Here is a 24,489-nt window from a genome sequence, read left to right as displayed (position 1 = left end):
GGCCAGCCTGGTCTACAAAGTGAGTTCCAGGACAGCCAGGGCTATACAGAGAAACCCTGTCTCGAAAAAACCAAATCCAAAAAACAAAAAACAAACAAACAAAAAAAAAAAAAACAAAAAATAAAATGTAAGGGTTTTTTGTTTTGTTTTAAGATACCAGTCATCAGATGGCTCATCAGGTAAAAACAGTTCCCTCCTCGGCTTGATGGCCTCTATTCAATCCCTAAGACACATGCCATGGCACAGACCACACATACACACATACAAATAAGAAGATAAACAATGTAACTTTAAGATTTCAGAAGCATATGATACTAATAAAGGCTTTGGAAAGCCCTGAAGGACAGAGGTTCAACCCAGGCCACACTGAGGCGACAAATGCATGCATGTCTACCTGACACACTAGTAACTATGCATACAAATTTTAAGAGAGTTAAAGGGGAGGTGGAGAGATGGCTCAGTGGTTAAGAGCACTGTCTGCTCTTCCAGAGGTCCTGAGTTCAATTCCCAGCAACCACATGGTGGCTCACAGCCATGGGATCTGATGCCCTCTTCTGTCATGCAGGTATGCATGCAAATAGAACACTTATATAAACTTTAAATAAATAAATGAACTTTTTTTTAAGAGAGAGTGCTAAAGGGCTGGAGAGATTGCTCAGTGGTTAAGAGCACTATTCATTCTCCCAGACAGGGATTTGAACCCCAAAACCCATATAACCTCTAACAACCTTCTGTAACTCCATTTCCATGGGATCAGATGCCCTCTTTTGCCCTCCCCAGGCATCGGCACTACTTCCTGAGTGGTGGGATTAAAGGCATGAGCTACTATGCCTAGTCTGGTAATTTTATTAGGATAAAATTGAATAACAAATAGCATAGTATAAGAAAGCCCAACCAGCATTTTGTAAAGGAGGAATGATTGACACCTTTAACTCATTCTTTAAAAACTTTATTTTATATTTTTATTTAGATTTATTTTATTATTAATATTTATTTATTTTATGTATGTTAGTACACTGTAGCTCTCTTCAGACACACCAGAAGAGGGCATCAGATCCCATTACAGATGGTGGTAAGCCACCATGTGGTTTCTGGGATTTGAACTCAGGACCTCTGGAAGAGGTCTTATGTGCTCTTAACCACTGAGCCATCTCTCCAGCCCCTTTATTATTATTTTGTGTGTAGTATTCTATACCACATACATGCATGATGCCCAAGAAGGTGGTGAGTGTCCATGTGGGCACTGGGAACCAAACATGGGCCCTTTGCAAGAACAACTGCTCTTAACCACTGAGCCAACTCTCCAGCCCCAGAAGGTTTTATTTTCTGTGTATGGGTGTCCTGCACACTTGTATGTTTATACACATTTATGCAGTGCCCACAATGGCCACAAGATGGTGTCCTACTTCATGGAACTGGAGTTACAGAAGGTTGTTAGCTGCCATGTGGGCTCTGGAATTCAACCACTGTCACATCCATCACCCCTTAGTCTGGAAGAACCACCAGTGTTCTTAACCACTAAGCCACCTCTCTAGTGCCAAGCCTGGGCTACATAGAGAGTTCCAGGCCAGCCAAGACTTCCTAGTGAGCCCCAGTCTAAAAATGAATTTAAAATAAATTAAATTATCATCCTACCAGCCAAGAAGTTTTTGTTCAAAGGGTAATCCATTATCTCTATTTTGTTGTTTTCAAAAGTGGGGAGAGGTGGGGGATAGTGGAAGTCAGAGAGGATGCTGCTGAATGGCCTCCTCTAGAGCTTACAAATTTTTGGCTAGGCCGGTAGCTAACCCCAGTGACCCTCCTATCTCTGTCTCTGTCACACACATGAACATGCTCAGTTTCTTTTTTTTCCCTTCCTTTTTCTCCCCATTTTCTGGAGACAGGGTTTCTCTGTGTGGCCCTGGCTGTCCTGGAGCTCACTCTGTAGACCAGGTATGTCTGTCTCTGCCTCCCAAGCGCTAAGATTAAAGGTTTGTGTGTGGGTTGGGGTTGTTTGTTCATTTGGTTTTAGCCCAAGGTTCGAGAGCTTTCAGGAAAGAGATAAGCCCAGAATCCTGGAACACTTCCCTCAGAAGATATACTGAAGAGGAGTTGAAAAGCCAGCATCCAGGGAATTTAGGAGTGAAGAAATGCCAAAAGAGAGGAGAGGATGAGTTGGGCATGAGGGGCCAACGTGGAATTCTAGCACTGGGGAGGCTGAGGGCAAAGGATTGAGATGAATTTGAAGCTACAACGTAACGAGTTCACCAGACTGGGCTGCACAAGAAGCCCCTATCTCACAAAAATACCAACTAGGGGTAGAGGGCAGGACCCTGAAATAAAAAACAAAGGGAGGTGACAAATGTGAGAAGCTGGCTCAAGAGAGACAGAACCTGCTGGGTAGAATTCTCAGGGGCAAGCCAGGACTCCTGCCTAGTCACCCCTTAGAGGTCAGAATGGGGGACTTTGACTAGAATGCCTGGGCCCACGCCCATCACCAAGCACAGGGGCAGATCACTGCAATCGCAGGCAGCAAAGCAGGCCGCACCTCAGATGGCCTCCTTCCCTGGACTCCAGCTGGACACCAAGTGTCCATGTCCCATGGTCATCATGGACAGGAAATCAAAAATCCTTTTTAATTTTTTAAATTGGAGGATTTTTCTTTCCAGAGAAAACATAAATTTCTTGAGGAAAAAATTAGGAAAACTGGGAGTGGGAGGGGTTATGAGAGGAGTACCTGTTCTTTAAATTTTGAGGTGGGATTTTGATAAGTTGTTCTGGCTGTCCTCAATGCCCTAGGGACGGGCCTGGCTTCAGAAGAACATCGAGGTTGTCCCCCATGCCCCCTTTCTCTGAAGATCTTAAGTATCTAAAGTTGGCCTTGAACTCCCTATGTAGTCAATGATGACCTTGAACTGGGTTTTTTTTTTTTTTTTTTTTTTACATTCCTTTATGTGTATGCCTGTTTCGCTGAATGTGGATGTGGATGTACCATTTGTGTATCTAGAGGATGCCCTCAGAGGGCAGAAGGCATTGACTCCCCTAGAACTGGAGTTACAATTATGAACCACCATGTGGGTGCTGGGAACTGAACCTGAGGCTTCCAGGAGAGCAGCAACTAACTGCCTTTAACTACTAAGCCACTTTGTCAGCCCTTCTGATCTCCCTTCCTCCATTTTCCGAGTTCTGGTATTACAGTTATGTCCTCCCATGCCCAGTGTTTTGCTGGGATGCAACTCAGAGTCCTGTGCACACCAGGTAAGTGCTCTTGAACTGAGACCTCCTTAACCCTGGAAGTTGTTTTGAGACAAGGTTTTACTTTGTAGCTGAAAGCTAGCCTGGAGCTCACAGAAATCCTTCTGCTCAGCAAGACAGCTAAGCAGGTAAAAGCACTTGCCACACAAACTTGACATGTTGAGTTTGATCCCTAGAATTCATAGTGGTGTTAATGTTGATGTGTATGAGTTTTTATTTTATTTTTGGTTTTTTGGATTTGGTTTTTTTGAGACAGGGTTTCTCTGTGTAGTCCTGGCTGTCCTGGAACTCACTCTGTAGACCAGGTTGGCCTCGAACTCAGAAATCTGCCTGCCCCTGCCTCCCAGAGTGCTGGGATTACAGGTGTGCACCACTACTGCCCAGCGTGTATGAGTTTTTAAAAGTTGGCCTGTAGGGGATGGAGAGATTGTTCAATGGTTAAGAGCACTAATCTTCCAGAGGTCCTGAGTTCAATTCCCAGCACCCACATGGTAGCTCACAACCATCTGTAATGGGATCTGATGCTCTCTTCTGGTATGTCTAAAGACAGCAACAGTATATTCACATACATCTAAAAAAAAAATCTTTTTGGGCTGGAGAGATGGCTCAGCAGTTAAAAGCACCGACCACTCTTCCAAAGGTCCTGAGTTCAAATCCCAGTAATCACATGGTGGCTCACAACCATCCACCATCCGTAACTAGATCTGATGCCTTCTGGTGTGTCTGAAAACAACTACAGTGTACTTACATATAAGAAATAAATAAATATTTTTAAACGTCTTTTAAAAAATTAAAAGAGCCAGGCGGTGGTGGCGCATGCCTTTAATCCCAGCACTTGGGTGGCAGAGGCAGGCAGATTTCTGAGTTTGAAGCCAGCCTGGTCTACAGAGTGAGTTCCAGGACAGCCGGGGCTACACAGAAGAAACCCTGTCTCGGGGGGAAAAAAAACAAAACTAAAAGATAAAATGAAATAAATCTTCTTGCATCAAATTCCCAGACTCTGGGGTTGTGTGAGACACTCTGCCCAGCATGGCCTGTCTTTGTACTTAGGTCACTGAAGCAATAACACTAATACTACTACTGCCTCTCTGTGCTCTACAACTATTATAATGGTGTCTCTCAATCACTTACTCTCATTACTGCGAGCTGTGATTTAAGGGAACACACCATAAAAGCAGCAGAGCTGGCCGGTGCCATAGCTCGGTTGGTAGAGCGCTTCCCTAGAAAGCCAGAAGCCCTGGGTTCAGTGTACAGCACAGCAGGAAGTAGGCATGATGTCATAGGCCTGACACGGAGGGAAAGAGGATCAGAACTGGAAGGTTGCCTCAGTTGTACAGCAGCTCTAAGACAGCTGTGGATACAGCAGATGCTGTCTCAAACAAAACTATCAGAAATGAAGATCAAGTATCCCAGTCAGTATCCCACTGTCCATCCTGTATGTACCACTGTCTGTCCATCCTGTACCACTGTCTGTCCTGTTCCACAGTCTGTTTCACCTCCTACGGCAGGTTCCTCACTTGGGAGGACATGACATTGGTACCATCTACTAGAAAATCTAGACTGAGTACCAACTGTGTGTAAGGAACACATTGAGATGGACTTTTGTCCATGAAAGTCACTGTCCCCTCCAGACTTTGGCAGGACCTCTCCAGTCACCTTCTCTCCACAGTATTTCTTCCACTATGTAGGCTCAGCCCTGTTTGCTGACAGCCATGCCCTCAGCAGATGAGGAACTGTTCCCGCTCTGCGTACAAAATCTAGCTGATAGCTCTTCCTGGCTCAGTTTCCTCACTGTAATAGAGAAGTACTAACAGTGTCTGCTCCTCAGGACTCTATGGTTCTGAGAGCAGGAGTGGTGTTTTTCTGTCTGCGTACTTACCGGGTGTCCAAGTGAAAAATAAAAGCGATCAGGTAAGTCTCAGACTCTGGTCACCTCTGTACACAACTGCCATTTGCCACTGTGGCCTGTATACCAACCAGATCCACTCAGGGCTTCTTTCTTTTCTTTCTTTTTTACTCATTTTTATGAGTACACTGAGCTGTCTGCAGACACACCAGAAGAGGGCATCAGATCCCATTACAGATGATTGTGAGCCACCATGTGGTTGCTGGGAATTGAACTCAGGACCTCTGGAAGAGCAGTCAGTGCTCTTAACCACTGAGACATCTCTCCAGCCCAAAACTTGGGGTTTCTAAGTGATAAAATCAGTATTTGAATGTTTTTAATCAAATCCAGCTCTTCCCAGGGACAGCTCAGGTCTCCAAACTGACCATGAAGACTGGGATGAAGGTGTTCTCCTGGAAGTCTAAACTCCATGAGGGAACCCCGCAGCCCCTGTTTCCAGGCCAGCAGAAATAGGATGTTCCATAAATAGGACCCTGAGGAGAATTGAGGTCATTGGGTTTATCTGGTGAGTTTAAGATAGAAGTAATTTAGAGGAAAAAAAAAAACCTTACAGAGAGAACGGGGGTTCAAGAACAATGCAGGAGGGTGACACACTGGGCTTTGCGAGTCTACAAGACACTGGGATCTATTGTTATTCTGACCCCTAGTTCTAGTCAAAGCTCTGAATTGCTTTGGACATGGGAACACATAGCCCCATAGTCATCCATAAGGATAAGACTGTTCCCAGGGACATTACAACAGCTTTAAACTAGAAACAACCCAGCGTCCATCAGCAGGAAAACATAAAACCACAGGGCTACTGGTGGCATGTTTTACCATGGTCCAGGTGGCAATTCAATAAAAACTAAAACAGTAGAAATAAGAAACTTGAGGACATATTACTCAAACTATTGTTGTTTGTTGAGACAAGGTTTCTCTGTGTAATCGCCCAGTGGAGACCAGGACAGCCTCAAACCCAGAGGTCCACCTGCCTCTGCCTCTGAGCCATGGGATTAAAGGTGTGCGCCACCATGGTGAACCAAAGGTGAACTGACCACCATGTCTGGCCATTCAGGTTTTTTTTGTTTGTTTTGGTTTGGTTTTTCCGGACAGGGTTTCTCTCTATAGCCCAGGCTGGCCTTGAACTCAGAAATCCGCCTGCCTCTGCCTCCCGAGAGCAGGGATTAAAGGCGTGCGCCACCACCGCCCGGCGTGGCTATTGGGTTTTTTGTTGTTGTTGTTTTTTGTTTTTTCCGAGACAGGGTTTCTCTGTGTAGCCCTGGCTGTCCTGGAACTCACTCAGTAGACCAGGCTGGCCTTGAACTCGGAAATCTGCCTGCCTCTGCCTCCCGAGTGCTGGGATTAAAGGCGTGTGCCACCACTGCCTGGCAAACACTTCTATGTATAAAATAAAATCTTCAAAAATATTTCGAATTATGTGTGGGTATGTGTATGAAAATGTACACAGCGCATTGCCTACTGTATGATATCGACCAATTGCTCAATATCATTAAGTAGGCAAATTCACCCTGGATCCTACTACGGCTTTGCCATCACTGGTTCATTTTACTTCAAGGTACTGGAAACTTCGGTTTGAAGAACCGAAGGTAAGAATGCAAGTAGCCTTGGGAAAGGAAGTTCTAGGTGGGCTACAAAGACCGAAAGGTAGTCGGTTCAAGCGCCGACAGAACATCCAAGGCGCATACGTGACTACGGTGTTGGCAGCCCCTTCCGCCTTCCTCTTGAAGATAGCCCCGCCCAACCAAGACCTCTAGAAGAAGTAGCCAATCATCAGCCGGCCTGGCCCGGGGTCACTGACCAAGTCTCCGTCACCTAGGCTGACTACCAGTTTCCAATGAGCGTGCTGTCCCGTGGCCACCCACTAACAGACGCCTTACGTCCCCTGCCATTCGCGCCCCGCAGCTTTTCCGCGGCGTATGCTCTACTCTTGCCGGTTGGCGCTCTGCCAGCCAATTATTGGTGTAGCTGGACCAGGCAGCCAATGGCTGCTCGCCTCCGCGCGCCTGCCCGCGTCGGTTGTCGCTGTGCGCCTCGCCGCTCGCGGAAAACGGAGATGGATTGGCGCAAGCAGGGGCCAATGGGCGGTGCGCGCGAGGAGCGGGGCCAATGAGCGTCCCGGAGGCGGGGCGGGCGCAGCGGCGGGCGGCTGCGAGGAGCGGCCGGTGGTGGCGGCGGCGGCAGCGGCGGCAGCAGCGGCGGGTGGCGGCAGCGGTCAGCGGTCGGCCATGGCGGAGGCGGAGGCCGGCGGCGACGAAGCCCGCTGCGTGCGGCTGAGCGCCGAGCGGGCCAAGTTGCTGCTGGCCGACGTGGATACGCTGCTGTTCGACTGCGATGGCGTGCTGTGGCGCGGCGAGACGGCCGTGCCGGGCGCGCCGGAGACTCTGCGGGCGCTGCGGGCCCGCGGCAAGCGACTGGGCTTCATCACCAACAACAGCAGCAAGACTCGCACGGCCTACGCGGAGAAGCTAAGGCGCTTGGGTTTCGGCGGCCCGGTGGGGCCCGAAGCGGGCCTCGAGGTCTTCGGCACGGCCTACTGCAGCGCGCTCTATCTGCGCCAACGCCTGGCCGGCGTGCCGGACCCCAAGGCCTACGTGCTGGGCAGCCCGGCCTTAGCCGCCGAGCTGGAGGCCGTGGGTGTCACTAGCGTGGGCGTGGGCCCGGACGTGCTTCACGGCGATGGCCCAAGCGACTGGCTAGCCGTGCCGCTCGAACCCGACGTGCGCGCGGTAGTGGTGGGCTTCGACCCACACTTCAGCTACATGAAGCTCACCAAGGCCGTGCGGTACCTGCAGCAGCCCGACTGTCTGCTCGTGGGCACCAACATGGACAACCGGCTCCCACTAGAGAATGGCCGTTTCATTGCGGGTCCGTGCGCCCAGGGGCTGGCGGTTGGAGGGCGGGCCCAGCCCTTCCTTGTCCTCTGACCCCAGCGTCCCCTTCCCTCCCTCCCTCGCTCTGCAGGTACCGGCTGTCTGGTACGAGCCGTGGAGATGGCCGCCCAGCGCCAGGCGGACATCATCGGGAAGCCTAGCCGCTTCATCTTCGACTGCGTGTCCCAGGAGTATGGTATCAACCCGGAGCGCACCGTCATGGTGGGAGACCGCCTGGACACAGACATCCTCCTGGGCTCCACCTGTAGCCTGAAGACTATCCTGACCCTCACCGGAGTCTCCAGTCTTGAGGATGTGAAGAGCAATCAGGAAAGTGACTGCATGTTCAAGAAGAAAATGGTCCCTGACTTCTATGTTGACAGCATAGCCGACCTCTTGCCTGCCCTTCAAGGTTAAAGATCGAGTGTCTTTAATCTCTGGAATAAAAAAAAAAAAGAAAAAAGAAAATCAGCTACCTAAATTAATAGGTGGGGTTTAGGAATTGCTCTGTTAGGTGACTGCAGGTTAATGGAAGTTAAGTAATACGCAAAGGCAGTAGTTAATCTTGTAAGTAACCGCTGGGGGGGGGGTGTTGTTTACAGAGAATTATATTTTAAGATGCACTTTTAAGCTTGGAAGGCATTATGGGATGGGCAGAGCAAGTGCCCAACATTCAGGTAACCTCAGGCCCTGTTTCTGAGATTGAAATGGGTCCATGGTTGTGTGTCCAGTTTTTTAGTGAAATGTAATCAGGGATCAGGCCCTGAGGTGGGTAGAGAGTAAAAGGGCTCTTAATGACACACAGACCAAACCTGGGGTCTCCCCTAGTGATCATGCAGGCAGCAGAGGTGCCTGCTACTGCACCCCAGTTCCTCGCCTTTGGGGTGGGGTGCTGGAAGCTGCTCCCAGAGGAGCGTTCTATTGTTGGGGTTTGGGTGCTGTCCATGACAACCTCCACTCACTCTGCTGCTTTGAAAACCACTTTGACATCACAATTGTTCTGTTTCAGATGCCCAGCACTACAGGCCCTCATGCACAGTAGCAGCCCAGCTAAACTTTGTCTTGTGTGAACTTAAACCCGGGTGTCTTACATGTGGCCTGCTGGCTGCAGAGTGGGTGTGGGATGCCTGCCCTGAGCGCTGTGCTGCTTGACAGCGAGCTCAGACTCGTGTTTTTATCGAACTAGCGAATGACATTGTCAAGTGTGGAATTGGATCTTAAGTGTGTGGATTAATAGCTGTGCTCTGTCTCAATGGTAAACCCCACTGAAGAGAAATCTCATGCCCCAGCCAGCAGCAGAGCCAGTGTGCAAGCCAATTGTCTTGTTTCCCAGAGTGTCCTCTGGGTAGGAAGGAATGAGGGGTCCTGAGGATAGTTAAGTCTCTCAGAAAGCATCCGACCCCCTTGTCCAGACCACTTTTGGTTGTAGACAGGTTAAGTGGCGGTGCTCCTTGAAACCACGGGTCTTCACCCTGGACTTGTTGGTGGCCAGCCATAAGGCCTACCAACCAGTTGGCTTCTCTACATCCCTGGCCTGTTCCTCTGCTCTCAAGTCCCTGACCTTTAGCAGTGTGCTGAGTAGACTGGGAAGCATTCGTGGGGCGGCACACCCGGGAAGTTGTTCCTTTTTGGCTGGTTCCTTTCTGGCACCTTGCCCTGTACCAAGTAGCTACTCTCTGGGCTGCAGCCTTCACCTGTTCGCCGAGTTCTCCGAGCAATAAAAGGCATCCCGTGCCTGCAGCTGCTTCCAGGGCAGGGCTGGGAGTGGAATGGTGCCATAGGTCAACACAGTGGCAGTAGTGCCTATGACATTGGTGGTGCTGATCCCCTGACCAGGCTTGGCAGGTGCATAGCCAGGGATGCCCCTCCTCTGGGCAGACGCTTGAGAACCTGTGTGTGACGTCTGTCTCCAGCTTGTCTCACTGTGTGATCTCAAATGCACATTAAACTCTCAAACCCATGATGATTAGGTCTGCCTTTAATTTCTTCGAGTAGCAGTGTTCTATGTAGCTATGGGTGGGAACAAGGCAGGAAGACTTAAGGCAGGCTGGAATTCCAACTCCAAAATCACAGAGGGTACCACCACAGCCCCACCCTGCCTGTAAGGAACAGGCCCTAAAGAAACAGGAAGTACGTGGCATAAAGCCAAAGTAGAATAAAGCCACTGAGTAAAGTACTTTGGATGTATGTACAACTGAGCCATCCTGTCACATAGCTAGACCGATAAGGGACAGAGCTAGATGAGAAAAACCATGCCAGGGAACAGGCTGGCTAACCTTGTGGAGCAAGCTTCTTGTCCACAGCCCAGGGTCACGCACATGGAAATACCAACAGCCACATCTGATACTAATGGGGTCTTGAAAGACGCTTGGGAGTTTGTGGGGGAAGGTAAGAAAGCAATTAGCCTCGTACTGATGGTTCATACACATTTATTAATAGTTCCTGTGTCTAGCCCAGGAGTCTGGAGGTAACAACAAAAAACACTGCCCAACCAAATAAAAATCATCCTGGCCAGACCCTAGCCAATTCTAACTTCAAGGCCAGCTCACACACACTCCAAGACCCCATGTTCTGCACAGGCCTAGAGTCCAGAGACAAACCTGGTGCCCAGCAATCACAAGTGGGAGAGAGGGTTGTCCTGGCTCTGAGGCAGGATATCAGATACTGGCTGGGAAGGCAGTAGTGGGGTTGGAAGGGGAGGATACAGTTTGATTCATCAAAGGCATCCTGAGGTTCCCCTGGCTGACTCCTCCAAGGGGCTGCAGACAATCAGTGCATTGTCAGCAGGGGCTGCAGCATGAAGCCGGGGCTCGTCCACACTGAGAGCCTCAGGTCCAAGCCTGCTGAGGTAAGTGTCTCTACCACCCGCAAGACAAGAACTCAGGGATGCCATAGGAGACGGGAATGTCACCAGGTACCATCCTCAGCCCCTTCCCCGAGTCTCTAAACCAGAAGCCCCACAGCCAGTTCTGTGCCCTCAGGTGAAGACCAACCCTTGCTGGAGGTCAGCAGGCCTGCTGCTACTGCTGCTGGCACTACTCACTGCCGGGGCCATGGCTGGAGGGCTTCTTGGCTTCAGGTACAGCCCTCCCAAGGTAAGCACCTCTTCAGGCCTTGGGGCATACAGAGTGGAAAGGGAGCAGGAAGGCCAGTCAGTACCTGTCAGCTCTCGCATGGGGTCAGGTCTAAACACCAGCCTCGAGCAGGTAAGAGAACCAGAAGGATAAGGAAACATGGATTAAGGCCGAATCCCAAATACTCCTTAGCCACTGCTGCAGACACTCCGAAAGACTTTCCCGACCTCCAGGGTACCCTGGCCCAACCAAACCACTCTAGTGGATGTGACCCAGAACGTGGCGACCATCGTGGTGACTCCGTTTCAGAGCAACCACAGCTGGGCGGTGCTGTTCGACGGGCAAAGTGTGAGTGGGCTTGGGAGGGAGGAGTAGAGGTGTCAGGGGGTGGCCTCGACTTACCTATCTGTTCCCCCAGGGCTACATCTGCTACCGCCCTGCAGAGCACCAGGCCTGCTTCCTCCGTCTGATGGAAGCCCAAGATTGGGAGACCCTGCAGCTGTTGCTGAACACATCCAGGGTGAGCAGTACTACTTGGCTTGCCACCCACAAACCCCCAAGGCCAGAGGATAAACAAAAGGTCCTCTGTACAGCCCAGCTGGGCCAGCCAAGGCTCTGGTTTCAGGGGAACAGAAAGCTCTATCTTCCCCTGACTAAGGCTGTTGACAAGGGCAGGTGAAAGGGTCATCAGGCTGGGGTGGGCACAAAAGCCAATCCAGCCAGGAGCAAGGACGTACTATACGGTGGCCCACCAGAGTCTTCCTGCAGGCCCAAGAGTCACATGTACCTGACCGGGATACCCACTACACCCAGGAACTGCTGGCAGTTTTGGGGGGCCAGACTGTGGACCCTACCCAAGTGGGAGCTTCAGTGCAACATCTTTGTGCAGACACTCCCATCTACTGGGCCCAGTGGGCAGAGGGTAAGTTGGGGTAGTAGGCTGGGTGAAGAGGCCTATGGGTCCTACAGACAATACTGCATAGGGGGCCCTTGGGATTCATGAAGTTCCCTTCTCCCCAGGGACCCAGAGACAGCGGCTGATCTACCTCTGCATTGACATCTGCTTTCCCAGCAACATCTGTGTGTCTGTCTGCTTTTATTACCTCCCAGACTAAGACCCCGACCAAGCCCTCCTGGCCTTTGGTCCTACAGGCCAGTCCTGTCCCCACAGGTCAGCAAGCTGGCAAGGTCACCAGTACCCACGGAAGGCAGCTGACAGTAGGTGTGAATAAACCCAGATTGCCTGGCCATAATGGTAATTTCTGAAGCGAGTGTGGGTAACGTACCTGGGATACAGGATCATCCCTCAATCTTCTCAACAGTCCCAAGCCCTGTAGGTCTAATCTCTCTAAAGGAGAAAAGACTCCCATTCCAGGCACACGTAGCCTGGCTTAGTGAGCTTTCTGACAACAAACTGGGCATGGAGAGAGTCCCAGGGTAGAGTAGCCAAAGTCTAGGTTGGCCAAGAGCGGCCGGCGGTAGTGTGGTCAGGTCCAACTGGCCTGACATGCAGAGGCTGACCCAAGAGTCTCACTTGGACCCGGGTATTGTTCAGATACATCTCTTAGAGTCACCATACCAGGCAGTCCTGATTGCCCAATGCAGCCTCAAGGGGCCGAGGCTAGCCCAGCACACTATCATTGAAGGCCAAGCAGACGACGGCTTTCTGGTGGCCACCATACTCTCTCTTGATTTCTCCAGTCTCTACACACCAGAGCCGGGCCAAGTTGTCAGAAGAAGCTGTAAGGAGAGATCAGATAGACAAGAGATAGCAGCTGTGAATGGCCTCTCTCTAGAGGACTTGGCAATATGGGGGGAGAAGGAGGGTAGGGCTCACCTGTGACGATGTACTGGGAATCCCCTGAGAAGGCACAGCCCCACATCCAGCCACGGGATGACTCTCCAGGGTTACCACTCTTGATGCTAAGCTCTGTCATCAGGGAGAAGTTGGATGTCCTCCAGATTTTACATGTCTGGTCAGCTGAACAGGTGGCAAGAAGCCTGGGGTTGGACATGGGGTGTCTCAGTAGCTACCACTACCCCATATCTACTTACCACACACTAGGTCATGCCCCCAACATGTAGATTCCCCTTTCCCCCAGGGCCCTACACGCACGTGGAGTCGGGACTGAAGCGGCATTGCAGGGCATAGCGTGTGTGGGCTGGGATCTTGGTCTTAGGAATGAGCTGAGTCACCTCGTCACCAATGCCCCCCGTCAGGTTCCAGACATAGCAGTTTCCCTATAGGATAGGAGGGCAGTCAGTCAAACCCCAGACCCTCAGATACAGATTGGGGACACCTGGGCCAAGGCAGGAAGGCTAATGGCATCCTGGGTCGTGTCGATAGGAAATTTAGCCCCAGCAAGGAAAAGTGCCCAACCAGCCAAAAGCAGGAACTCACACTAGCCAGGTCAACACAGCTCCCCAGAGCTGTGGCCAATAGAGATGTGCAGGGGAGGGGCAGTAAAGAGGGCACCGAGATAGATAATGGGACAACCCAAGGCTGGGAGGAGGGACAAGTGGTGTTCTGGGATTTAAAAGGAGACTATGAGACTGGACATGAGAGCAGGGACCAAATTGAAGCATCTGCAACTGAGGAGTTGCTTCTTAAGGTCTCGGAACAGTGCGGCCTGCCAGGAAGACTACAGGATACTTCCATGGTTGAAGGGGAACAGATCAGGCATCCCAGGAAGGCCACAGAGAAGATTATCAGTGTCAAGGAAGTTTGAAGCCATGGACTGGGACATGAAGGGAGAAATAACTGGTCCTGAGAAATACTGGGTGGGGTGCCCAGCCTGATGGGTGGGGCTATGGCAGACAGCAAGGTGAACACCAGGAGTGGTCCCAGGTGCCTGACTTTGGGAGCTGGGTGGGAGCTCAGCAGGGCCTGAGAGAGAACCAGGGAATCAACTCATCTGAGGAAGACAAGGGGCTGTGCTGAGATGCCCCGCAGTCACTCACCGCACTATTGACTGCTGCCATGTAGCTGGCATCGGGGTCAATGTGGGCCGACGTGATGGAAAACTCAGGCTCGGGGATCAGCTGCTCGTTGTGGTCTGTCTTCAGGTCCCAGATGTGGATAGCACCGCTCTGGTCACCCACAATGAGTTCTGCCTGGGATGTAGTGGAGGAGAGACGTAGCAGTACCCCCGTCCTCTGAAGCCCCCCCTGTCCCCCAGCCCTGCTACTTGGCTCCATGAGTCCTCACCTGGTTGGGATGCAGACACACACAATTAATGGGTGCATTCACCTGGAAGATACGCTGACACTGCAGGTTCCGGGACCTGCCGGGAGTTAAGGTGACACATGGCTTCTAATGTATGCGATTTGTGCCCTCACCAAAAGCCCCCATTTTCTGCTCATAGGAGTTGCTTGTACCTTAGGAGAAAGGCCTGTGAAGTGTAGCTCTTTCCCCACAGGTGGCAGTGTGAGGTCAGTGAAAAGGGATGGAAAGTCTGGCCCCTAGCCTCTGACACAATTCCATTCTGCTTTCCCCTTCCCACCATCACCCACTCAAAGCTCCCCTGCTTAGTCGGTTTGCAGAACAGCCTGCCCACTCCCCGGCAGCGACCCTCTCCTGCCCAGCACACAACAGCACCTGAGGTCCCAGATGCGAGCTGTGCAGTCCTCCCCGCCTGTATACATCCAGCGCCCGTCCTCGTGGAAGCCCACGGACGCAATGTTCTTATTGACTCCATCATAACTGATGATGGGGTTGGGGTTATTGGAGTTGAGATCATACATTCGGATATGCTGGTAACCTAGGGGGTCACAGGACGAATTGAAGCATGAGTACCAGGTAGAACTGCCGCCGCCGCCACCAGTAAAGGGTCAGAGGCAGAGAATCTCAGGTACCTGCAGCAGCAATCATGCTTCGGTCTGGCGTGATCTCCAATGCATTCACCTGCTGAGCATGTTAAGGATAATAGGAAGGGAACCCCAGAGAGGGAAGCCTTGGGGCCACAAGGCCAAAACGACCTCCACCACCTGTCCTGAGTTTCCCCAAACAATATCATTCATACTTAATCCTGGCCAGCACAACCCTGCTCCCAAGTGGAGGATACAGAATCCTGATGCTGCACCGTTCGAGTGCAGATTCCACTGTGAGCCTGCCAAAAGCGCACCGTGTGGTCATAGCCTGCAGTTGCTAAGATGACAGGGTCACTGCCCACTGTGCCTGGGGTGGTATTCATTGTTTGTTGGCTGGGGGAAAAAGAAATGAGACCTGCACTGAGCCACGAGCTGATAAGGTCCAAAGGTCAAAACATTTGGAGAGAAAAGATGTACGTATAACAATCTGCACACTACAGTGTACCGGTATTATCATCACTTTAAAGATAAAAAAATGAGAGCGTTCAGGGTCACGCTGACAGTCTCAAGAGACACGACTCAGCTCCTTTGCTCCCCAGAGAGTGTTCCTTCAGCTTCACCCGCACGCTTGGAAACGCCGCCTCGCCAGCAGCCAGCAGGAGGCAGTCACCCGCGGAGGGCAATCGACGGGGCGCCGTCTGCCGCAAGGGCAGGCGACGCATGCGCAGGGCGACTAGGGAAAGCCGGGCACGGCTGCTGCTGAGCATGCGTGGCTGACCGGCACTGGGATCGGAAGGGTGGGGGCGCTGTCTGGCAGGACCCCCGCGCTCCCCAGTGCTCTGCACACCGCCCTGGTTCTGTCCTACCGGCCTGATTACCCCGACCGCACTCTCCTAGCCACCCAGCGGTCGGTACGCAGCTCTCGTCCCGCGGCCCCCGTACCTTAACACACGCTCTGCACTCTGCCTTAGTCCAGGACGGCGAGACGAGAAGGAGCGAGTCGATCGAAGCCGGGCCGAGCGTAGAGTTATCGATAGTAACTCCGGGCGAGACCATGAGTCGCGGGAGTGGGGGAGTTGACAGGGACAGCAGAGTTCTGAGACGAAGATCTCCGGAAGTGATCGTGCGCAGAGTGGCCATCAGCTGCGACCCCAGCCGTGAACTCACTGGGAACTACAGCCATGATACTGCTGCCTATTTTCCAGGCTTGGCTCCCTGAAGGAATTACACTGTAGTTGTCCCTCCACCCCCCGCTGACATACACAATCACCTACCCTACCAACCAAGCTAGAATTTCTAGGTAAATACAAAACTTTCAGATAAAAAAACATTTCTTTTCTTTTTCCTTTCTTCCTTCCTTCCTTCCTTCCTTCCTTTTTTTAAGTATAAACATATCTAAAGCATTGTACTAAAAGAATTACTTTCTTACAAGAAGTTCAAATGCAGCTGGGCGTTCTGTACTATTTGCTTTATCTGGTAGCTGTAGTCTAGGCCCTTTCAGACCTGTCCAGCCCCAGCCTAATCCTGAGAGGACATAAATTAACCCAGAAACCCGTTTAAAAAATATTTTAACACACTCAACATAAATATTTGTGCTTTTTTAAATTTTAAGCTTTGAAATATAGTGTGCATCATGTTCCTGTGAGAAGTTTCAATTTAGACTAGATACATTACAAGCACTCAACTGTTTTATGTGTCTACTAAACATATTGAACAGATCGGATGTAGAACAGCTGATTCAAGAATAGCAAATTATATTTCATTACATCTGTTGATTATAAGTTTGCTTTATGTCTTAAAAGTCAACAGTATAATGTATTTGATGTTATACACTCTAATGATATTTTAAACACTTTTATCAATTGAGAATTTTTAATATAATTTATTTTATTTTATGAGCATTTGGTGTGAATGTATCAGATCTGCTGGAACTGCAGTTGCAGATAGAGTTGTGAGCTGCCATGTGGGTGCTAGGATTTGAATCTGGGTCCTTTGGAAGAACAACCAGTGCTCTTAACCATCTCTCCAGCACCCACCTGAGAATTTTACATAACATGTTTTAATCACTCCAAGTCCCTAACTCCCTCCAGATTCACTCCTGCTTCTTAATCTCCAATCTCCATATAGTCCTTCTGCAGCCTGTTCTGTGGAGGTCTGGGAGCCTTGAGGTGGATTGTGGTATAGATGTCCCCCTGTGGCTGAGCACCCCGCTGATACTTATTCTCTTCACTTGGACCAGTCCTGAGTCAGTCATCATCCACGAAACAAAGAAACTTCTCAGATGAGTCTGAGAGTTTAGCTAATCTATGAGTATGGAGATGCAAATTTAGAAAGTAGCTTGATCCTCTATCCATTTAGTAGAAAAACTTTAGTTAGTTGGCCCCTGGAGCTGATGGGCTCTCCTACCATAGTTTCTTGACTAGATTAACAGTACCAAGCGTGTATCTCCTCAGTGGAGCTAGCCTTAAACACAATCAGAAGGCAATTAGCTATTTCCCTACCATTCCTGCCACTGCTTAACTCATGGACATATCTAAGCTTCAAGAACAGCAAATGTTATTTCATTATACCTGTGGAATATAAATATTATTCCCTCCTATATTAAATCCCAAAAGCGGTTTCCCCTCCCTCCCTTCCCCCCCAAGTCCCTCCTTCCATCTCCCCTCTCCCCCAGATTCAGCACCCCCTCCAACTCCCCTCAGGAAAGAGCAGGCCTCCCAGAGACATCAACCAAACACAGCACAACAAGCTACAATAAGACCAGGCACATGCTGTCACATCAAAGCTGAAAGAGGCAACCCAGCAGGAGAAAAAGGGTCCCAGGCAGCAGAGTCAGGGACAGCCCAAGCCCTCACTGTTAGGATCCCAGAACACCAAGCTACGAAATCATACCTTATATGCAGAGGACCTAGGTCAGGCCCCTACAAGCTCCCTGATCTATAAGTCCCCATCAGTGGGCTGTGTACTTGTGGTGTCTCTGACCTCCCTGGTTCTTCTAATTCTTTCTTCCCCTCCTCTGCAGGACTCTAAGCTCTGCCTAATGTTTGGCTGCGGGGCTCTGCTCTGCTCCCGTCAGTTGCTGGGTGAAGCCTCTCTGGTGTCTTAGTGATGATTCTGCTATCATGCCTCCATTTTTATCACCCCTCTCCCAGCTCAACAAAGTTGACCTTGCTTTCTCACGAACTCTGCCCACTGCACCTGTAGATGGGACTGCAACCCCCTTTCCCTCTCGCCACAGAGAGGGTGAGTCCAGCTCCTTAGCCAAGGCCAATTCCCCTGTCCATGCACCCAGGTTCCTGGTCATAGACTCTCTCTTCCTATACCTTTCCCCAGTCCCTGTTTCACTTCCTTAGCATGTTTGCAATATGGAGTTTTTGTTTGGTTGCTCTCTGGGCCAGACTGACCTTGAACTCAGAGACCTGCGGCCTCTATCTCCCAAGTACTGGGATTAAAGGCACGGCCTAAACTCCCTCCTTCACATGTTTTTGTTTGCTTTTTTTTTTTTCAATTAGGATTTCTTTGATAACCTACATTGACCTCACACTTACAATGTAGCCAAGGATGACCTTGAACTTCAAGTCCCCCTCTCTATCTCCAAAACACTGAGATTATAGGTGGCTGTCACCACACCCAGCTTTATAAAGTGTTGGCGATCTAACACCGGGCCCTGCAAATACTTCTGCCCTCTGAGTTTCAATGCTAGCACCAGCTTCCCCGATAATGCACATGCAGCACCCCCATGCTGCGCTCACACACACACACACACACACACACACACCAATTTCAATTCTCCTTACAGCTAAAACTCTCTCTCCTTCAAAAGGCCTCACTTCCCACCTCCCCCTCAGCTCTCTGGGGAAATTCCTCAAGGCCACTGTGCAGCTTAATCTGTCAAACTTGGTTGATACTTTCTTTCCACTTCTTGACCCATGTGTACTATGATTCACAAACAGAAAAATCTCACCTCCTCCTTATGTCTGAGCACCAGTACCGATCTAGCTCCGCAATCTCCCTTCCTGGCCCCATCCACCTCTGGAGACTCTTTTTTCTTGACCTGACCCTAGAGGTCTGTAGCTTCCAATGCCATCTTGACCCTGGAGTTTGGCCACCCTCATCTCCGGTTCCCAGGCTCTCTAAAGAACAGCTAGCCTTCTGTTACATATGGCCCACAAGTGCCACAAAAGAGGACACTGCCTTCCATGCCTAAGGTAACTCCTCCTCGCTGACCAGTTGCCCCTCTGTGAGCAGTACTTAATAGCTAGCTATCATTGAGTACATCCCTCGAGTGGCTTTTTTGGTTGGCTGGTTTTTGGTTTTTCAAGGCAGGGTTTCTTTGTGTAACCCTGGCTTTTCTGGACTCAATTTGTAAACCAGGCTGGCCTTGAACCCAAGAGGTCTGCCTGCCTCTGCTTCCCAAGTGCTGGGATTAATGGCATGCCCCACCAGGCTTGGCCACACCCTTCTCCACTTATTCACATAACTTCATCTAGGCTGGTTGGAACTTGCCTCATAACCAAAGATGGCCTTGGCCTTCTCCTCTGCCTCTCAGATGTGCTTGTATGGTCTCTGACAAACTGAAATCTGGCCTTACTAACCTACAAGGACCTTCAGGGGTCCCAGAAACCTGGGTCTAGCCCCTGCCTCTGCCTGAGTGCCACCCCTCCCCCATCCTCAGGCCAATGGCTCGGCAGAGGAGGTCACTCACCTTGCCACAGCCTTACGTAGGTCTAAGTAGGTCTAAGCCTGTGCTTAGGGTGTTCTCCCCTCCACCTCCTCTTCTCCCGACTCTTGGCTTCAGTTCCTTTCCTTTGACTTCATGAGCTCGTTCTTCGTGGGACTCTGCATTATTTAAATGACACTCACAATGTAAGATCACCCATTTACTAAAGGTTTGCTTTTATCTATAGATATGTGTGTGTCCATGTCAGTGTGCATGCATGCATGCAGGTACCTTCAGAGCCAGAAGAAGGTATATGATTCCCTAGAGCTGGGGTTACTGATGCTTCTCAGCTGCCTGATATGGGTGCTGGGACCTGAACTCAGGTCCTCTACAAAACAAACAAACAAACAAACAAACAAACAAAACAATTACTTGTAACTGATAAATCATCTCTTCGGTTCCCAAATTGGCCATTTAAATTAAACAGGTTAGGCCAGGGTGCAAATCAGTAGAATAGAACCTGTCTGACACAAATAAAGACAGAGTAAACAGTTTAGTCAATATGTCACTTTTGTTTGTTTGTTTGTTTTGGTTTTTTGGATTTTGGTTTTTTGAGACAGGGTTTCTCTGTATAGCCCTGGCTGTCCTGGAACTCACTCTGTAGACCAGGCTGGCCTCGAACTCAGAAATCCATCTACCTCTGCCTCCTGGGATTACAGGCGTGTGCCACCACTGTCCAGCTTCTTTTTTGGTTTTTTGAGACAGGGTTTCTAATATGTCACATCTGTAATCCTGGCACTATGGAAGCTGAATCAGGAGAATCATGAGTTCAAGGCCAGCATTACTTGGATTCATAATGACATCCAGTATTTTAAAATAAATCAATTCACTGGCGAAGCATCACTTAGTGCATCGACACTGTGCGACCAACCACCTCTCTATGGCTACCAGATGTTTCCTCCCTCGCAGAGAGAACAGGCAGCTCCTCCCCACAGTCCCCAGTCCAGATCATGGAAACCATCAATCTTCCTGCCTTCGCACATTGACCTCTGCTGGGCATTTCATATTAATGGAATCATAAAACTACAGCCTTTTGCTTTTCTACTTAGTGTCTGTTTTCAAGTGTCATTCAGTGTCATTCCTTACTGTGGGTCATTCTGCCATTCCTTTCTATGGCTAAACAGTATCCTGTTGTACGCATGGGCCTCATTTTGTTTGCCCACTGGTCACAGACATCTGAGATATTTCCTTCTTTCCATCCATTATGAGGCAGTACCGCTATAAAGGTTATGCCAAAGCCTTTGTTAGCATATGTGTTTTCATTTACCTTGGGACTATTTGTTTGCTTGTTTGTTTTTGTTTTTCAAGATGGGGTTTCTCTGGGTAGCCCTGACTGCCCTGGAACTCACTCTGTAGACTAGGCTGGCCTTGTATCCAGAAATCTGCCGGCTTCTGCCTCCTAAGTGCTAGAATAAAAGGTGTGGACCAACACTGCCTTGCTATCTTGGAACTATTTCAGGAATGGAGTTATGTTAGCTCTGTCTTCAGCCACTGAGCAATTTCTCCAGTCCTATTTCAACTTTATGAGGAACTGCCAAGACAGCATGAGGGTATTCACTGCATCATTTTAGCATCCTTACATGACTTCACTCAGGAGGATCTGTCCCCATCTGGGGACATCTTGTCAGAAAACAGGTTCAGACCTGTAGAATTGCCATCAAAGGTTCATGACTGGAAGATGGTGGATCCCAGTTTGGTCCAACTGCAATCCGGACCCCATTCTCTCCTGATCTCATCCTTTCTGGCCAGCTGAGGAGGCTGTTCCTCTGGGATCCTATACCTCATACACCTTGCTTATCTTCCTGAACTTCCCCAAAGGCAGCCCCACTGAAGATTCAGAGGCAGCTTCTGTGAGTCCTGGGCGTGCTGGGTGGGAGAGGAGAGCCAGGATCAGAAGACTGTCTGAGTCAGTATCAACCATGATAGGACCCAGGAACAAAGGGGAAGAGTAGCTAGATGTATGTCACCTGTCACCTGAGCTTTGGGATTCTGGGTGGAGCTAAAGGCTGGGCTGCTGCAAATGCTCCAGCCCAAAGATAGCTGTTAAACTGGGCGTGGCTGTGCACTTTCTGAGCCATCCCAGCATCTCTGTGGGGTAGAAGGAATCTGGAGCACGCAGCCTTTGAACCTTTGTGAGGCATTACTCACAGGTATAGCACTTTACAGAGGTGGCACCCACAAAAATGACACCTGATATATGTTCCCAGCAGCCCATGAGAAGGCACGTTCAACATCACCACTGTATACATGAGGAGCTGGCACCAGTGCTTGGGGGATGCCCTAAGCAGGTACACAGCTGGTAGGCAGAGGCAGGGGCTGCGGGCTGGCTGGCGGCAGCTAAGCATCCGGGAAGAAAGCCAGTCAGGGCTGCAGCGAAGCTGCCCTCAGCTCAGCAATTCTGCTGGCTCAGCGGCCCCTCCTTCCAGGATCCTCTTCAGAGGCCTGACATTCTGGAGGGCTGCCCCAGTCCCACAGATCCGCATCCTTTGCCCCAGTTGAGGTAAATATCTGCCTGCTATGCTGCCCTCTTCCCCAGGCAAATGGGGAGGGGAATCCACACAGATAAACATCTTTGTATCCCTTCAGACCTTCCCATCAGCCCTCGGGGCATAGCCAATGTCCCATTTTACAGGCGAAGCAGCTGAGCATCAGGGAACTTGTCCACCCATGGTCACTAGTCAGCGGTGTGATGTCTGACCTTGGTCTTCTGGGCCCACTTCTGACCTAGAAGGGGAAGGCTCTGGCCACCATGCACCCTTTGAGGTAAGGACCCACCTACAACCCAGATGTCCCTTCAAGACCACAATGTGCATATTTGAGTCAATTTCCTTTGTCTGCACATCTCTCTCCCTGGGTGGGCTACACAGTGGGATACCCGAGCCTAGTCTGAGGAACAGCTCAGGGGTGCCTGTTCATGGGGTATACATGATCTAAAGCTGCACAGAGAACAAAAATATGACAGCTACAGGCAAGGGCCAGTTCATTACCGCAAAGTAGTCCAAGAATACTAAATTTAAACTTGTCCTTTCAGGTCTTGGTGAATGAATGTTTGCTAAGGTGGGAGGCTAGAACATATTTTATTTAACAGGTTATTAGTGTAATTTACAACTTTGAAATAGGCATTTGGTGAGTGGGTTTCTGTTTGTATTTTTGCCCCAGGTCCCACAAAGATGATTTCTCTTACAAGCTCCAAACACAGCAATGATAGTCATGATAATAGCAGTTTTCTTTTTATATATTTACTTATTTTTGTAGTGTTTCCTGTGTGCTTGGCACTGTATCATGTGAAGATGAATCTAATACAGTTGGAACCCCTGCAGCGAGGTCCAAGGGCATCACAGTATTTGCAGCAGCTTTTTACTGGACGTTTACTATATCCTGGATTGACTGTGTGAACAACCTCACAATGAACCCTGGCGTAGATGAAGGGGAGACATTGTTTACCCACCTTTGGCAGGGAGGGTAGATAAGAGACTCAGAAAGACAGCTGTTCAGGATGATACAGCCAGTGCAAGGAAGAACAGAGACAGGAATTAATGTAGGCTTCAAGTCCAGACCTATAACCTGGAGACCCGGGGACCTGGAGCCTGTACACAGGACTGCAAAGCACTTCTAGTCCTTGGCTGTTGTTTTTCAGTCTGTAAAATGGTGACAGTAAGTTCAGCTTTATCCCAAATGGCCAGCACAGCACCTGACCCCGTCACTAAGTAGGATTCAGTCACTCTAATGGACCAACGGAAGGATTTTTCCTCTTTCAGACCTCTTCTGAGAGCCTAACACATACCAGAAGACCTAGGCTCATTCCCCGAGCCTCATGACTCTATCATGATCAGAATTCCACGGTCCTGGAAAGCCCTGTAGATGATGCATCCCCTGCCCTGCCCTCCTGAAACTGCTCCACGGTCCAGGGCTACAGAGCTTATTATATTGGTTGTGCATATGTGAACCCTCGACGCATTCTCTCCACTGTATTGTTGGGTTGGATAATGCTCTCTCTCCTGCTTGCAAATGAGGAGGCTGACGGAGCAGAACCTTACTCCACTGTGAGCTCAACTGCTGTGTGTTCATGATGCCGCAGGCAAAGAAAGAGGCCCGGTGCAGCCCTAGCCTTCAGGCAGGCAGGAGAAAGGTGAGGTGTTGGTTAAGATCCTGCCTGGGAACCTGTGGCTAGGAGAGTGCTTAGGTTGGGCTAGGCTACAACGGTTCTGGGCAAGGCTGGGCCTTCATTGGGGCTGAGGATGGGAGTTAAGTTCCCTCTCAGTGGATATAGACAGTTACATCCAAGAGGATGATGAGGAAGTCAAGCTCCCTTCCAGGCTGTCCTCGAAGGAGAGCTGTCATCCTGCATTGTTGTGGAGAGAAGCCAGAGGCTGCCAGGGAAGAAGGTGTAGTTGGGGGGGGGGGGGGGGGAGGAGGGGTACGGGTTCCCTGACACCGAATTCATTATTGGGAGATTCCTCTTCGCAATCTCTCAACACCTCCCACAGGAATCACGGGCCAGAAATGTCTGACAGCCTCTGGAGGGCCGGCACCGGTGGCACTTGTGCCCGGCTTCCCGCCCGCCCACTGCCTCCGAGTCCCTCCCCCTCAGGTCCCGCAGCCTGGAGAAACCTCTCCTAGGTTTAGCCTTGCGTCGCGACCGCCGTGTCGGTGCTCGGTGGCCAGCCCTCCCCACCCCCCTGCGCACCGTCCTCTGTCCCCGGCGGTCGCCCTCGGTTCCCCGCGGTTCGCAGAGGCCTAGCCTGACCCACGCACCCAAACGTGGGGAGGGGGCGTCGGGCGTGGGGGGGGGAGGGCCGATGCGGGGGCGGAGCCTCGGAGCCGGGCGCGCGGCCGGCGCGGGCTGACGGAGGTCAGCGGCCGCGGGAGCGGACC

General features: G+C 50.4%; 3 protein-coding genes across 3 annotated transcripts; 2 read left to right on the top strand and 1 right to left on the bottom strand.

The window, feature by feature from the left end:
- Positions 1–7,264: 7,264 nt before the first annotated feature.
- Positions 7,265–9,973, top strand: Pgp (phosphoglycolate phosphatase). Its single transcript, XM_052195039.1, has 2 exons — positions 7,265–8,005; positions 8,102–9,973. Exons 1-2 carry the CDS (start codon positions 7,366–7,368, stop codon positions 8,425–8,427), a joined length of 966 nt encoding a protein of 321 aa, XP_052050999.1. The 5' UTR covers positions 7,265–7,365; the 3' UTR covers positions 8,428–9,973.
- Positions 9,974–10,328: 355 nt separating this feature from the next.
- On the top strand, positions 10,329–12,199 carry Bricd5 (BRICHOS domain containing 5). The gene is made up of 6 exons (XM_052195989.1): positions 10,329–10,398; positions 10,864–11,105; positions 11,277–11,432; positions 11,503–11,604; positions 11,853–12,006; positions 12,105–12,199. The coding sequence occupies exons 1-6, from the start codon at positions 10,329–10,331 to the stop codon at positions 12,197–12,199; spliced, it is 819 nt and encodes a 272-aa protein (XP_052051949.1).
- Mlst8 (MTOR associated protein, LST8 homolog) lies at positions 12,164–15,913 on the bottom strand. Its single transcript, XM_052195040.1, has 9 exons — positions 15,837–15,913; positions 15,149–15,287; positions 14,940–14,991; positions 14,683–14,845; positions 14,293–14,368; positions 14,046–14,198; positions 13,201–13,325; positions 12,922–13,085; positions 12,164–12,824 (listed from the first exon to the last, which is right to left on the bottom strand). Exons 2-9 carry the CDS (start codon positions 15,275–15,277, stop codon positions 12,706–12,708), a joined length of 981 nt encoding a protein of 326 aa, XP_052051000.1. The 5' UTR covers positions 15,278–15,287; positions 15,837–15,913; the 3' UTR covers positions 12,164–12,705.
- Positions 15,914–24,489: the final 8,576 nt, after the last annotated feature.

Source organism: Apodemus sylvaticus, chromosome 10, assembly GCF_947179515.1.
Source record: "Apodemus sylvaticus chromosome 10, mApoSyl1.1, whole genome shotgun sequence".
NCBI classification, from domain to species: domain Eukaryota; kingdom Metazoa; phylum Chordata; class Mammalia; order Rodentia; family Muridae; genus Apodemus; species Apodemus sylvaticus.
This window is presented reverse-complemented; position numbering and strand designations above follow the sequence as displayed.

Bases quoted from the DNA above. Each gene is read 5' to 3' on its own strand.
- Mlst8 (XM_052195040.1), bottom strand. From the start codon at position 15,277: ATGAATACCACCCCAGGCACAGTGGGCAGTGACCCTGTCATCTTAGCA. The intron at 14,992-15,148 runs GTATCCTCCACT...TAACATGCTCAG, and splicing joins CGGTGCAGCATCAGGATTCT to CAGGTGAATGCATTGGAGAT. The intron at 12,825-12,921 runs GTGAGCCCTACC...CTCTCCTTACAG, and splicing joins TTCCCAGTACATCGTCACAG to CTTCTTCTGACAACTTGGCC.
- Bricd5 (XM_052195989.1), top strand. From the start codon at position 10,329: ATGGAAATACCAACAGCCACATCTGATACTAATGGGGTCTTGAAAGAC. The intron at 10,399-10,863 runs GTAAGAAAGCAA...TGCTGAGGTAAG, and splicing joins TTGGGAGTTTGTGGGGGAAG to TGTCTCTACCACCCGCAAGA. The intron at 11,106-11,276 runs GTAAGCACCTCT...AATACTCCTTAG, and splicing joins TCAGGTACAGCCCTCCCAAG to CCACTGCTGCAGACACTCCG.
- Pgp (XM_052195039.1), top strand. From the start codon at position 7,366: ATGGCGGAGGCGGAGGCCGGCGGCGACGAAGCCCGCTGCGTGCGGCTG. The intron at 8,006-8,101 runs GTCCGTGCGCCC...CTCGCTCTGCAG, and splicing joins GAATGGCCGTTTCATTGCGG to GTACCGGCTGTCTGGTACGA.